A 14,973-nucleotide genomic window follows, 5' to 3' on the forward strand; every position below is an offset into this window, starting at 1 on the left:
ATATTAGAAAATTGATGACAAATAACTAATTCTGATTCATTTCAGAGAAATGTGAGGACCAATGTCAGTTAATGTATGTTCCAGAAAAGATAGAGCCTATTGTTATGAGGATTACTTAGGAGCACTTAGTAGAGGATGTGGCAATAACAAGAAGCTAGTGAGGATTAATAAAAACAATGGTATAATAATTTTTCCTATAGGACCTGGAATGAAGGCCAGGAAAGTTCAACGGCTACAATGTTTTGGACTTAAACTCAGCATTGGAATAGATTCTTACCAATATCTTGTTGTCAGGATGAAGAAATTGCACAGGACCCAGGAAAAGAGAATTAAATGGAGTGGGAAAAAAGATCAACAGTAGCTATCTTTAAATATCTTAAGACTCCCCATGTTTAAAAACAATAAAGACCTGTTATTTGTGAAAAAGAGATAGAATTTGGCCATATGTCATCAAGGAATCGAACACTGACCAACAGTTGTAAGTTACCTGGTGAAAGACAAGGAACCAGTGAAGGAAGAGTTCTCTGGGAGTCAGAGCTGTCTATCCATCTAAAGGACTGCCTTGGGGTGTGAAAAATTTCATTTCTCTGGCAGTTTTCAAGTATTGGCATATTAGAGATGTTGGAGAGCTCATCCAAGGTCAGGTGACATATTGGATTAAAGATCCTTTTCATTTTGTTAGAAACCTAACCTGCAATTCTATGTCCTACTTGACATATTTTCTCTATCCATAAATGATAAATTCCTCAAAAGTTTAAGTTTCAAAACTTGAAGGCACTCTATTTCTGATTGGGGATAATATAATCATCTTCTTAAATTTAAGAATGATAATTCAGCCTTAGCTGGTGTGACTTAGTGGATGGAGTGCAAGCCTGTAAACCAAAGGATTGCCTGTTCAATTCCCAGTCAGGGCACATGCCTGGGTTGTGGGCTAGGTCCCCAGTAGGGGGCGCATGAAGCAACCACACATTGATGTTTCTTTCCCTCTTTTTCTCCCTCCTTCCCCTTTTCTCTAAAATAAACATTTTTTTAAAAGAAAGATAATTCAAGTTATTAAAAAACAAAAATGTGGTTATTAAAATATATTTTATGAAGAGTTTGTCCAATAATAATCAGATTTACAAATTCAGGTACTTTGTAAAAGACACAGTTATATGTGCTCAATTCAACATTACAATTTGGTCCTTCAACAGGAAAACAAGTGCCATCACAGAGAAGTCTTCACAGGAGGCGGGCTGTATGATGCAGAGAAAAGCCACTCAAGGAATCAAATCACTCACAAAGAAGGTAGACAAGAATACTGTCATAGTAAAACACTGACCCTTATTTATTTGTCAATGGTGCTTATGGCGGATACATGTGGAAGAGAAGGCAGGAGAGGAAAACAATAAGACCCAAGGTTTCAAATGCCTGTATATGTGGTCAGCATTCAATGACAGTCTAAAAGTGACTTTGATGTAATTTCAGAGCAGGGTGGATATAGATGCTATGCACACTGAGTCAAATCAGAAGAGTTAATGGGGAAAAAGCACAGGAGGCTAACAGAGACAAATGATACAATTCACCGCATACACGGGATGTCCAGTCAGTGAGAGGGCTACACAGATGGAAACAAAACTGGGTGTTGTCTGATAACAGTTGTTCTATAAACAATGGGTAACTCAGTGACTGGGTTATGTATAGAATTATTCTCTTTTATTTTTCCTTTTCATGAAATAAAAACTATAAAACTCAGCATTCTTAACAAACGCAGCTTCAGTAGCCAGTAGTTACCTCCGTTAAATAAATATAATTGGACTACTTTGAAGAATTGTGGTTTGGTTCAGAAATGCTGGGTCTGACAAAGAGAAGCAGGCACATCAGGGTTACAGTTCGCTTCTCAATTATCCATGGCAGTTTAGAGGAAGGGAGAGAAAAATGTAGTTTAGAATAGATATTTAAATCTCACTTAACAAACCCTAACATTTCATGTTTTATTAGAGCTGCTATGAAGTATGAAGTAAGATTGAATGTATTCTTTTTGTTTTTCTAGTTTATTCTCTGGCGAAGGGGCTGATGCATGGTGAAAAAAGGAAGATCTAGAAAGGGAGCAGAAACAAAAAAAATGAAGAATTGGGAAAACTATATAAATTGTGGAGATTGCTCAAATGAGATTTTTTTGTCACAGACTCAGAAAGAACACACTAACTGAGGCACAGGACCAAACCTGGAGTAGGTGCTGGGTGAGCTGCATGAACTCCAGCTTGTCCACTGGTCCATTAGGAAAGAAACTGAAGTTCTAGCCAGACGGCCCTGGATGACAAACCGATCTACCACTTCAATTCCTGTCACCTTTGCAAAACTCTGGGTATTTAAAAAAATTTAAATCAAAGATAAGCATACTGGTATGCTTATATGACAGAACATATAGGGTTGAAATTTAATGGGAAAGCACTCTGAAAATGGTAGGACACAAAATAAATGTCAATAGCCCTTATCACTCCCAGGACTCACAAGCAAGTCTTTCTCATCTGATGTTCAGGACGAGGAAGGGAGCAAGGGAGCAGAGAAGGGAAGGGAAGGCCATTCTTAAGAAACCATGTTTTAAAAAGGAAGAGTTCCAGTCCAACAGCAAAAGTGATTCTTATTTTACATATGGAAACATTGGAAATGTGGGGTCGTATATGCAAACGTATAACCCTATCATTTCTGTATAATTATTTTTATTATTCTTTTAGTCTTATATCTGTCTACTGTACACAGGCACTTTAAAACTATCTAGATTGTTCCCAACGCAGTATTTTCAAACTGGCTTTGTATAGTGACTACCAAACAGAAAGAGGGTAGGGGGACATACAGGAGGGCAAAGAAGGGTGAGTGGTGACGGAAGGACACTTGGGGTGGCGAACACACAATACAATATACAGCTGATGTGTTATATAACTGTACAGCTGAAACCTCTATAATTTTATTAAGCAATGGCACCCCAACAAATTCAATAAAAATTCAAAACGAAAGAATACTATTGTAAGCATAGCCTCCGACCTTTGAGTGAAGAGATAATCCCCATCATCAGGGAGGCCGGGGGGTATCTCTCTGGAAGCCCCCTCTGGTGTGCCCCGGGTGACCCATTTTACTGAGCCATCCTGCACAGCCCGGTACCAGAATGATGTAAAGAACACAAGACTCTCTGTTTGAAAACACGCATAGCTTTTCTAGGCTTGAAAATTAAACCATAAAAAGTTTACTGAAAAAAAAAAAAACCCTTTAAAAAGCTCCTTAAAAACTCACACCATAATTGCTCCCCACCAAGCGTGGGCACTTGCTAGCTGCAAGTGGTGGCACTGTGACAAATGTAGCAAAACTGAAAGCGGGCTATACTAGGAGAAAGAAAAAGTCTTCCACTGGCCATCTGTGAAAATAAGGCATGTGGCCATTAAATGCAGAGGCTGTAAATATACACAAACTCCATGAAGCAAATGGCAAAAAAAGGACTAAACTTCAAGCTCAAACAAATCAAAATGTTTAATGCATAGTTACCACTGCTGGACGAAAACAGCTCTGATCTTTGCAGTCTGCAATCTCGGCATGTATTTCAATTAAATACGCCCAAAAAGAAAAGAAAGAAATGAAAAGACACAGGAAAAAAAACCCATCTGGAACAAAAGACTATAGACAGCCTATACTCAATTTCTGGAAACAAACAGCCCCTTTAACTTGCACCAGCCTGTCGAGAATGTCGATTGGAATTATTGAAAGGCTGACATATAGAGTGATGGATGGTGATGACATAATACCTATTTGCCTTTTTGTCCTGGTCTTTCAAAACGGGCTGCTCTGTGCTGATAATATTCACTGAGGGGCTTTCCCCTCCTTTCCTGTCCCATAAGAAGTGTTCCCTAGCTAAGACCCTCAGAATTAAGAAGGTTTTATGAATGAAAAACAAAAGAAACGAAACCTAAGAATCAAATGCCAACTTGCATGTAAGAAGCTGGTCTAGATTTTTAAATCATCAGTTAGTTGCCTAGAAAGCAGCTCCCGTCCATTTATATACATTTGCAATGGAGAAGACTCCAGCAATAAAAGGCAAGTATTCAACACCAGATTTTGTGTATCTTTTAGTTAGAGTCACCAAGTACATAATGACATGTAGAAATTTAAAAATAATACATATTCACTTTTAGAAAGGTAAATATCAATCATTTTGTTATTTTCATTTGTTCCTAGGCAAATTCTAGCCAGTGGCTGTAAAGGATTAGGGATGTCTTTTAACACCCGCCCCCAGCGCCCCCCACATAGTAAAAGCCCCTGCTTGGCTACAACTGTTGCCATATCTCATTTCCTCCTGAAAGATTTATCTAACATGTTTTTTTTCCTTCAAGAAGTCTCTTTCTAACCACTGAAATATCTAGTTCTAATTTGACTTCTCTAGTGCATTTTAACTAAAGGAAGCATCTTCAAAAGCAATTTACTAATCATTAAATAACTGGAGAATCTCCCATTGAATGCAGAGGCATGAGTCCCTTCATATTCACTCTTTTCAAAGAAAAACCTGTAGTTCACAGTTGCTCACATACCTCCTCCTCGTCTCAGGGAAGGGGCATGTGTTAAGCAATGCTGAACTAGATGCGCTGTGTCAGTTTCTGAAGAGTTAACGCTGCTGGCCTCATCCATCAGATGGCCAGCGAAGCATCAGGAAAGAATGATGGATGTAAAATTATTACAGGGCTGCCATCCGATACACTTACTGCCATTTGTAACTAATGCTGGGACTGACACACTTTTTTCATTATTAAACATCCACATTAAGTCAACATTGGTCACTGTCGTTTCACGTTTGGCACTCTGTTAGAGAGAAGGAAAAGGGATGACAATGGCAGCAAAGAGGAGGCTGTAATGGAAGAATACCTGAGTGCCAGAGTAATGAAACGTCACCTTTACTTACAAATCAGTCTAGGTATAGTCTGTGGTAAAGGTTCTTATGAATATGACTGACAACTGGAAAGAGAAACTGATGTTATTAATGGGTAAATTATAATCTACGATATACATGTTATTCACCAAATTTTCATCTTATTCTATGTAAATTTGCAAAGAATTTTCACTGGATCTCAGGAGAAAAAATACGACAATTTTCCAGCTATTCTACTTTGTGGTTCTAGATGCACTCATGGCATGTGCAGGTGTTTAAATTTCAGGTACACTAAAGGCAATTGATATTTAGAGAATGCATTCTCTCCCTTAAGAAATGTATGCGCACATTTGCATGTTTATTTCTGTGAGTAGCATCTGTTTTATATCAGAGAAGCAGTATGGGAGTCGGCCTTAACAGGTAGAGAGCATGTGTGTGAACACTACCCACTGATTTAACCTGTTACCAAGAATGCTTTCTTTTGGACATGATTGCATATGATGTAATTCTTTATGAACCACGGACAAGTTATAAGGAAGGTCCTAAACATGTATGGGGGAATGGCAAGAGTAGTTACATGGATGGCAACAAATATGAAACAATAAAAAACAAAGCAGTTTCAAGAGCTTTGATCTAACTTTTCTAATGTAGCCGTGGTTCACAATGGCCTTTTCCTAACCGGTAGCCATTCTGGTCCTTTTTTTTTTCTTGCCAGTATTATCTTTAATCTTAATATATTCCTTGATATAAGGAAGGATAGAATAAGGGCTCTCATTCAGTCCCAGAAACTAATTCACTATCACTTTAAAGCCATCTCTCTTCCTTTACCTAGTATTGTTATAAAGATGTGATGTGACCCAGCACCACCCAAAGGGGAGGTGAGCGGAAGCCAACCTGAGGGGTGCAGTAAAGCATCCTTCTGAGAATGACATGGGAAACAAGGCTACGTGAATGAAGGAGGAATGAAAAACATCCCCGTGGAAATGGAGAGTGAACTCAGCAAAGAGAAAACTAATTCTCCTTCCTAGAACTGCTTGCCTTCATGGGATAGTCGTAGGTACAACAACATGTTGTGACCCTATAAGAAAACTAAGAAAATCCCAGAGATTTTAACCCTGACATCAGTGAGCTGATAAACTAGTATCACCAACCTTCTGCTCCTAACTTCATTGTAAGTTAAAATTTAATCCTTGTTGAAGCTACTGTATTTAGATTTCTTGATACATATAATAACTACATTTCTTTTTTTAAATGTTATCATTTTTTATTTTCAATTATAGTTAACAGAAATTATTATATTAGGTTCAGGCGTACACCCCAGTGACTAGACATTACGTAACTTACTAACTGATCATCCTGATATATCTCGCTCCCATCTGACACCATACCTAGTTATTAGAATATTATTAACTATATTCTTTATGCTGTGCTTTAGATCCCCATTATAATTCTTTAACAACCAATTTGTAATTCTTAATTCCTTCACTTCTTTCACCCATTCTCCAGCCCCTCAACCCCTGCAATCAGGCAACTGTCAAAATGTTCTCTGTATCTGTGTGTCTGCTTCTGTTGTGCTTGTTCACTTCTTTTGTTTTTAGATTCAATTATTAATAGATATGTATTCATTGCCATTTTATTATTTATATTTGTAATCTTTTTTTCATATTCTTAAAGCCATTTAACATTTCATATAGCACTGGTTTGTTGACGATGAACTCCTTTAGCTTTCTCTTGCCTAGAAAGCTCTTTATCTGTCCTTTGATTCTAAATGATAACTTTGCTGGGTAGGGTAATCTTGGTTGTAGAGCCTTGCTTTTCTTCACTGAATATTTCTTGCATATGAATATATCATCTGGACTACAAAGCTGCTATTGAGAAATCAGCTGACAGTTTTATGGGAGCTTCCTTGTAGGTAACTAACTACTTTTCTCTTGCTGCTTTTAAGATTCTCTTTCTTTTTAACCTTCGGCTTTTAAAGTACAATGTGTCTTGGTGTGGGCCTCTTTGGGTTCATCCTGTTTGTGGATCTCCCCTCTTTCTAGACTTGAGTGCCTATTTCCTTTACCGAGTTAGGGAAGTTTTCTGTTACTAGTTTCTCAAATAGGTTTTCAATTTCTTGTTCTGTTTCCTTTCCGTTAGGCACCCACATTATGCAAGTGTTAGTGTGCTCGAGAATTTCCCAGAGGCTCTGTAGAGCCACACATTTTGTGTGTGTGTGTGTGTGTGTGAGATTCTTTTTCTTTTTGTTGTTCTGATTGGGTGTTTTTTGCTTCCTTATATTCCAAATTGCTGATTTGATTCTTGGCTTCATCTACTCTACTGTTGAGTCCCATAACTTATTCTTCATTTCTGTTAGTGTATCCCTCATTTCTGGCATGTCTTTTTAAATACTGTTGAGGTTCTCATTCAATGAATTGGCATCCTCTTACTCAATGTTTTGAACTCTGCATCTAGATGCTTGTCTTTGTTTTCTTTAGTTCTTTTTCTGGAATCTTCTTCTTCTTCTCTCTCTCTCTTTTTTTCATTTGGGACATGTTTCTTTGTCTCCTCATTTTGGTAAGCTCCCTGTGTTTGACTCTATGTATTATTAGGTAAAGCTGCTACATCTCCCAGGCTTGGTAGAATGGCCTAATGTAGCAGGTGTCATGCAGGATCCAGTGACATATCCTCTCCGATCACCCAAGCTGGCTACTTGAGGTACACCCTCACCTGGGCTGCATACACTCTCCTCTTGTGATTGAGCCTTGATAGCTCTTGGCCTGTTAATAAGAGGGACTTACCCCCAGGCCAATCAGCTATAAGCACTGGCTGCAACCATTAATCATTGACCTCCTATGACCTTGGTGAATCAGCTATACATGGGCCCACCCCAGAGAGCAGGACTTACTTCAGTAGAGCTCTGCTGATCAATGAGTCTACCCCTTGAGCATTTTGTTTATGGGGGTGGTTGGATGATGATAATCTGACATCATCTAAACCGGTCCACTTGGTTTGCTGTTTCTGAAGCCTCCTGAGATGTTCAGGCCATTGTCAGCCTCCACCTGTGTTCTGTCCAAGAACCCCCAGCAGGAACTACAAAATGATGTGCAGATAACTGCTGCTTGTGCTGGGCTTGGAGGTGCCCAACCAAGTCCAAGATGCAAACCAGGGTGGGCTGCTGCTAAAGCCAGGGCTGGGGCCAGTTAGCAAGAGGTACGAGGCTTGCTGAGGCCAGATGCTGCTTGTTTGAAAGATTTTAGGAAAATATAAATCATGAGCTCAAACAGGCTATTTGTATAGGAAAGTCACTCGCTGGAAGCAGCTTGGGTAGGCCTGAAAGTTGGGTAGGGTGGAACCTCTGGGAATCACCAGGGTAGGGTAAACAGTGATAGCCAGGATGAAAGAGGCTTAGATATGGCACCTGCCTGCTAGCTCTGTAGGGGGTGGGCGGCTCAGCAAAGATACAATAGATTCTCCCAGTTCTTCTGTCTGGGAGAAAGTTGTACCCCAGTTCTGGTCCTGATGATGGACGTTGCAGTTCCTCCCAATGTGCCTTTGGTGTCTTTCAACCTGCTGTTCCCCACACTGGAGCTCACAGGGAATGAGTCTGAGTATGTTTATTTTTGGACCCTTTACGAGGAGCTGTCTGGGACTCCAGAAGCTTTCATCTTCCTTATCTTCAATCACTGCAGATTTTTACAGCCAAGAGTATGGGAACTTCTCTTCCTGGCACTGGAACCCTGGGCTGGGGTGCCTGATGAGGGGCTGAGACCCCTAGCTCCTCGAGGGAGGACTTCCACAGCCCAGAAACCCCTCCTGATTTTTTCTATCACATGTAGATGTGGGACCAGCCCCTTTCACAACTCTGTCCCTCCTACCAGCCTTGATGTGGCTTCTTTCATTCCCTAGTTTTAGAATTTCCATTCAGCTCAATTTCATGTGGTTCTGAATGATGGTTTTTCAGTCGTTTAGTTGCAATTTTGATGTGATTATGTTTACCATCTTGACTGATGGTTTAAATACATTCCTTACGGATACTATAGCATAAGTATCATCTTCCTAAGATAACAATATTGGGAGTGAGAGGAAAGGGCAGGGAAACTTCTGGTCTATTCTTCATTTCAGTCCAGAGCACTGGGTCTCTATTATTTTTGTATTGCCTGGTGGACTTGCCTTTTAGGTATGGATACCTTCAAACTTTAGGTCGGAACCTGAGTATGCAGTTGAATGTATGGTTAAAACTTCCACTTACATGTTAATGAAGCAAAGCGGGTGTTTTTTACAAAACAAATATCAGAGGGTCTTCTTTCTGAGTCTTTCTACCTAAGAGGCTTACGCATCCATCCATAACACTACTCTGTAACAGAGCTGTGTGGTAAAAAGATAACATTATTCGAATATACAATCAGGCTATAATTAACCAGAGATGACAATTATAAATAACACTGTGTCCCAGAGTTTCCAAGAAACCCGACATACACAGTTCTTGAGTACGTTGAAACACTTCCAAGAAAAGTTAAGAAGTGCAAAATCTTTTAGAAGTCTTCAATTAAAATGTGTTTTGGTAAAACTGACTTTAGTACATGTTACCGGAATACAGTCATCCCTCTCTTCACACCTCTAATTGTTTTCACTGTCCAATGCAGCTTTTCAGAATTAAGACTGTCTAGTTGGGACAACCATACTGATCGTCTGAAATGTGAGGAAAAGTTAATGTGTGTAAGGTTTGTGTACTCAAAAAAAAAAAAAAAAAAAAAAAAAACAGACCTCCACTACAGGATTCCAATTATCTGGATCTCAGGTTTTGCTGTCACCTTTTAGACGGATGGAAAGCACCGGGCTGAATTTCTCTCCCCCTTTCCTTTCTCCCAGCTTCTTCCTATCTTATTCTCTCCTTTATTGTACCCAGTCATTACATTTTCTGGGTTATGAAAATTGAGAGTATTGTTTTAGAGAGAAAAAATTCCCTTTTTGTGATTCTCATGACATGAGAATATAATAGTGCAAACTATGAAAGTATGTTATCGTATGTTCTGTTTGTCTTTCATTAAGAACTACAAAGAAAAATGTCAAACCAATTACTAATCTACCTATGCTTTGGCATGGCTAAAATTGGATGATTATAAAAATTTATTTAAAAGGTAGGTACTAGGGAAATACACAATATATTTAATGATGTCACTTTATGTCGAAGAATAAGCACCCACCTTTGTCAACTCAGGTATATAACTGATCTGATATGCTAAGCAACACGGGGTCTTATTCAATTCCCATAGGAAGACCTACATACATAAATATGCCATGATTAATGATCAAAATAATTTTACCTCAACTATAAACACTATAAAGGCAGAGGACATTTTTCTTTTTCAGTGCAGTACCTCAAGTACATAGCATCATCCCTAATACATAATAGGTGCTAATGTTGAATAATTACTGATTGAAATATATAAACTTGACATCATCTCATTCCCATGAGTTATACAGACATATATTGATCATTGATACTGTAGAAGTGATACCCAAGTTAGTTCAACAAGAAAAGGCAACCACAATGATAACCATTTCTAAGAAAGCCTCAGTAATCATAATTTCACTGTCAGGTATGAAGGGTAACATAAGGGGTGAAATAGTTTGGATCCTGCTGAAAATGTTTACACTGACATTATGAGAGTTTGCCATATTATTATACTAATGGAACTGCTCACCTTCATATTTTAAGATTTTCACTTGAAAACTCATAAAAATACAAGACTTTAATCGAAGATGTTACACAACTGCATCAAACATGCATGGTTAAGACATCTTAATTGGCCAGCAGATTTTGGCAGGTATTACTTCAAAAATAGTCTTTGAAAAATGTGATTACAATTCTACAAAAGAGGAAAACTGAAAGCTGCAGCTTTCAACAGAGGCAACTCTAACTCCTGCACTCCTCGAATAGGAGGTGCTAATCACAGAAATAAAATAAAGTATAATGGTGGAGGTGGAACAAGATGTGGAAATGAGGTTCCCTAACAATGGACAACTATGGAATGAAGTCAATGCAGATGGTTCCACTCCTCTTACTTAATCAAAAGGCTGAGCAGAGTCACTGGAGCCAGGATAAAGTCATGTGTTAGAACAACAGCTGATCTGTATTAGAGAAGATTAACTTGCAGTGCCATGGTGGAGCGCCCGGGATTATTTTGTGCACTTCCATTGCTTTACAAGCCGTCGGCACAATTATTGCCCTCCGATGTGAATGACTGATCTGTAACCAGAGCTAAACTGCATGCTGCTCAGGGGCCTAGGAGCTTCATGAAGATGAATTTCCATACCATCAAAGTGCTTTTAATGGGCTCCCTGATTCAACCACAAGGCCTGTTTTGCAAGTATATAGAACTTAGCATGAAGGCTTCCTGTCCGAAAGGATTTGGTCGGTTGTCACTTGACAATTCCCAGCCAGCACAGGGGAGAAGGGGGGGAGATAGGTAGAGTTGTCTCTGCTTTGGAGGATTAAAAAAAAAAAAGAAAGGTACAGATGCTTGCTGAATGCAACCAACTGCTGCATCCACAGCTGAATTCGATGCGCTTAACAAATAACGGCAATTTAGCTATGCTTGCGAGGAATAGCTTGAGTCACTTTGCATTAGCATCTGGCTGAGTGTTAAACTCATTTCTACACGGGGAGCAGAAAAAAAAGGAATTTCTGTTCAAGCATCCTTTCAAGAATGTTTAAATATTTGAATGTAAATTCCTTTATGCTTGCTATCATTTCTTCTCATAGCTGCCACTTTGCTTTTTCCCTTCCCTTCTGATGTTCAGCTAGAAAAATTTTGTGCCCTTCTAGGTGCACCGATGCCTTCGTATGTCGTGAGACTGGAAGGGATGATATACTGACCCATGTTCTGCTCTCCCTTTTAGAAACAGAACAGAATTAAACGTTTGGACACACATTTGGACCAGAAAAAAAAGTATGGTTGTGATAGAATCATGCATACACTTCTTCACTATGCAGACTGCCAGCTTCTTAGAGATTATAAGACCTGGGTGGCCAGAAAGCTATCCAAAGTACTAGACTGCTCCTTCTCTACAATACAGTTTGACTTATGTTTCCTGTGATGATTAACTGTCAAGTTATTGTTCAGAAGTTGGTCATTTTCCCCTTTTACCTACTGTATATGTGTAACTAGAGGGTTATTTAAAAGAAATTCAGTAACTGTGAATTGAAGTTTAGTATTTCAGTTCAAAACACATAAAACATTACCAAAAGAAGTATATCACTATAAGCCTTCTATAATTTATATTTTTCTGAATAAGTGTTGAAATTTATTACACATCAGATAAATTCAGAAGTTTCACTGGTCTTAGGTAGAATAATAATGTCCAAGTTTTTAAAAAATCACATTTTGTTTTATAATAAAGTTAAATTTTCCAATTGTGCAGTCACCTAAAACTTGATAGGGCTTTACATTAGAAACATATGACAAGCTCAGGATCCCAGATACTTAGATTATGATCATGGGTATCATCCAAGCTTATGCTGGTTAAAGAAGATTCAGCATTTCCAAATCCAGCTCATCCCCAAATACAAGTTACGCATCTCTGTAAAGCAAACTTTTGCTCAGACTCTTATCACAAATGCTATTTCATTTTAATACAAATGGATGGCAGAAAAGGAGATATTAATTTTCAATAAAGTTTGAAGACAGATACAAGATAATTATAACCCTGCCTATTTATTACTGACTGGTTTTGATTAGAATAGACATGGAGATTTCTGAATGACAGAAGGAAAAAGGGAGGAGAACCATTATTTCGACATGATGAGAAGATTGGAAATACCCCCCAAAAGAAATCATTCAGGCAATTGAAGCATTTTCGGAAAGTCAGTTAGTTTATGAACTAACCTTTTCTGTCCGGCAGTTATTGAGACCTAGACTATTCACAACAGCCACCTTCCCATCAAGCACCTGTTGTTCCCGCCGAAGTTGCTCCTTCATCTGCCGAGCCTCTTGGATTGCCTTGGTGACAGCATCATGGTCATTTAAGTAACCTGAAGATGTGACAGAACAAAGGATATATTTTGTGCAAATGCATGGATAAGTTAACCTTTAACCATAACAATCACTTCTTTTGTGGGTAATGGCTAGTGTCTGGCATATAATAATGCTCAGTAGAATTTGTCTAAATGAATGAATGAATGAATAAGTAATTGATGATGATGGATTCACATAGTCACATATGAACATGGCGTCAAACATCTGTAATAAAAACATAGTATTTAAGTGAAATATAGTTGTTTTCACACATTTGGAAAAAAGTTTAAAATACTATTTTTACATAAGCTCTTTTTAGTTATGTGAATATTTTGTAGTACAAAACTAAAATCTACCTTAGATTTTTTCATGTAAGGATTATTTGACTGTTACCATAGGGTGCCGATATTGATGATTATCAGTACAATTACTGACACTCTCATAGCACTAAAAAGGTCAATCTAAAGTTTATGTATAGCATATTTATGTTGTTATTTACAGAAAGAATAAATCAATTTAACTGACAAAGAAGAGCATTTTGCCTCTGAATCCACTTATGGGGAAATAAACCCCAGGTGGCAGTGGTTTACTGTGGATACATCCTTGCAATAGTCAAGAGGCTAAATTTCAAGCTTAGACTGTAACCAAACACCTGTAATTGTTTGATTAAAAAAATTGGCTACTGGCAAGTATAGTCACTCAATTCACACTCTTAAAAAGATGGTCAAATGACCAGCCTGTATCTGCTCTACAATCCAGAGTTAGCATAAAAGAGCCAAAATATATGTTTTTAAAAATAACAGGTAAAAGAAGCAAAACTAATTTAAATCTAACTTTAACACTGGTCCTTTATTTACTCGATATACATTATTATGATAACTTGCAAGATCTTAAGGTAGAATACTAATGAGAAAGGATCGTTTTGCAAATATTGAAAGGAAAGCTAATATCTCATATTCTGCTCTCCTTATTTTTTAACTAGGGCATAAAATGGCATAAACTGAATCTATAATATGAAATTGCCCAGAAAAGGGACTTGTTTGTGACATGAGGCTAAATCTAACCAGATCCATTGGTGAATTGTGACAGATGGAGGGACTGTGAGACAGAAGGCAGGCACTAATCACACATAAAATGACCGGCTTGCCTCAACATGTTCCATGGATTCCAGCAAACTTTACACCCTAATCCATTTTTAGAACAAAAAACATCTGGGCCATAAATCCTCTAATCTGCCAAAACACACTATTAAATCCCATGATTTGTTGAAAAACACTAAGATTAAAGAAAGGAAATATAAAATGGCTAACTGCCGTGTTAGGAAAGTGTTATTAATACTATTTCTTTGTCTCAATTATGAATGTTCTGGTACTAAAGAGCCTTGTCTAATCACGTCAGATTACACATCCTCGTTGTATAGCTAGGCTCCTCTATCTGATCTGCTGATTGCCAAAAAACATAGGGTACTTTCTTGCTGCTTAAACATTTCTGTTGAAGAAGCCGATGGGAGATTAGGGCAGCGCTGCCTCTCCCCCCACTCCCTCTTTACTGTGCACAGACCAGGCCTGGCCCTCTGATCTCCTTCGAAGGCAGAAAAAGAAGTTCCAGGGTAGTTGGTAGAAGAGAGAACCAGGAGCTACTCTACAGGGTGGGTCAAAACTAGGCTTACAGTTGTGAGTACATGAATTAAGAGTTTATTCTTGCATTATTATTTGTTAATTATTGTATTATTTTTCATATGAACAACTTTCTAGACCCAAGTCAGACCTTTAGGGTTAAGATTTACTATTAAAAGGTGGTTGTTTTTAATGTCAACATCCTATTATCCTGGCTTGAACAACCTTCTTCATATATTATTCTTGAACTATTCTGTTCACAAATGTTACCACTCTAGAAAGAAATACAGCTCTTATTGGGCAGTGATGGTCTTGGAGTATGTTCATTTAGTAACATGCTAAGGGAACAGGCTTGATTTTCCTACCCTGTAATTCCTGTTTATGTACAACCTGACATTGCACACTTCTATAGTCTGTTTGCCTCTTCCAGAGCACAGATATATGTGAAATGGTTTGACACATGGCA

At 38.2% G+C, this 14,973-nt stretch overlaps 1 protein-coding gene across 14 annotated transcripts in view; it reads right to left on the reverse strand.

Annotated features, from left to right (window-relative positions):
• SOX5 (SRY-box transcription factor 5) overlaps nt 1–14,973 on the reverse strand; it is a 929,786-nt gene that overhangs the window by 21,306 nt on the left and 893,507 nt on the right. For 13 of the 14 annotated variants that reach the window (XM_037144816.2, XM_053661997.1, XM_037144815.2 and 10 more), the window contains one exon: nt 12,763–12,908. In XM_037144816.2, the coding sequence (XP_037000711.2) occupies nt 12,763–12,908 (146 nt within the window). The remainder of the gene's footprint in view (nt 1–12,762; nt 12,909–14,973) is intronic. The other variant, XM_037144818.2, reaches the window with a different exon arrangement.

The sequence above is a fragment of the Artibeus jamaicensis genome, unplaced genomic scaffold (assembly GCF_021234435.1).
Source record: "Artibeus jamaicensis isolate MK-2021 breed Jamaican fruit bat unplaced genomic scaffold, CSHL_Jam_final contig_233, whole genome shotgun sequence".
Taxonomy (NCBI): Eukaryota; Metazoa; Chordata; class Mammalia; order Chiroptera; family Phyllostomidae; genus Artibeus; species Artibeus jamaicensis.